Below are 1,116 nucleotides of genomic sequence, written 5' to 3' on the forward strand. Positions count from 1 at the left end.
GACTTAAACTTTCAACCCCCCTTACCTGGGGGAGCCAGGTGGATCACATAACCATCGCCCACATAGAGGGCCCAGTGCGAGGAGCCAATGAGCGAAATCTCAATCAGGTCTCCAGGCTTGGGCTCTGCATGAATCTGCAAAGAAACAACCAGGAAGGTGAGACAGATTTCAGGGAGCTGCAGAGGGCCTGGCTGGAGTTACAGCTCTGCTTAGGGATTTGCTTACTGATGCTCACCCCATGAGAAGAATGTGTGTGTGGGGGGGGTGATGGGTGGGGGGGACCTCATGTCCCCTGTGGGGACCTCAGCCTGCTGTAGCTTCTATAGGTTGCCCTCTGAGTAACTGGAAGCCTGGAATAATACCTTGTTAATTGGGAGAGTGAAGATTTGTTCAGAATGTGTGTGTAATGTATGTGTGTCTGTGTGTATTGTGCATGGATATGTTGTGTGTTGCATGTACATGCACACACACTAGGATGCAGACATGCATATGCAGGTGTATTGTATGTGTCTGGAGGGTGATAACACAACAGCCTGTATGTAAACCCCCTTCCCTGAGGCTGGGGCCCAGGCCCATCCCCCACAATATTGTCCAGGTGAGTCTGAGCTTCTCTGCTCGCACACACTGACCCTCATGTCTCCATCCTGTGTTTGCCCTGGCTGTGCATGGCCCCAACACCCACCACCTCACACTCTGCCCTCCCAGCCCCAGTACACGACCGGAGAAGATGCTGAGCTGACAGACAGCAGGTGACAGCACCCTAAGGGCACCTGAGCATTGGAGAAGGCCCTCCTGTTGTTTCCCTGCTTCCTGCCCTGGGGACAGGGCTCACAGTCACCCAGCAGGCTCTGCTGGCACATTTCCCACCTTAATTGCCACCCTCCCAAGCCCAGGGGAAGGAAGCAGCACCCATGTGCTCATCTGGGGAAACTGAGGATCAGAGAGGTAGAGGGACTTGCCCAGGGACACTCAGGCGGCAGTGGCTGCACTGGGTCTTCTCTGCCCCATTGTGGTCTCCTTTCCTCCCTTCCTGCCTTATCACCTCCTCCCTGCTCCTCAGTGTTTCTGCCCAGGTCACACAACTTCCTGATTTGAGAATTTTTCAGTTTATCTCCC

The 1,116-nt window shown here is 54.3% G+C and overlaps 1 protein-coding gene across 1 annotated transcript in view; it reads right to left on the reverse strand.

Annotated features, from left to right (window-relative positions):
- Window positions 1–1,116, reverse strand: part of LOC102429693 — a gene marked incomplete at its 3' end in the record, with an annotated part of 32,114 nt that overhangs the window by 8,402 nt on the left and 22,596 nt on the right. The window contains exon 8 of the mRNA XM_023748876.1: window positions 26–134. Coding sequence (XP_023604644.1) covers window positions 26–134 — 109 coding nt within the window. The remainder of the gene's footprint in view (window positions 1–25; window positions 135–1,116) is intronic.

This window comes from Myotis lucifugus, unplaced genomic scaffold (assembly GCF_000147115.1).
Source record: "Myotis lucifugus unplaced genomic scaffold, Myoluc2.0 scaffold_2005, whole genome shotgun sequence".
NCBI lineage: Eukaryota > Metazoa > Chordata > Mammalia > Chiroptera > Vespertilionidae > Myotis > Myotis lucifugus.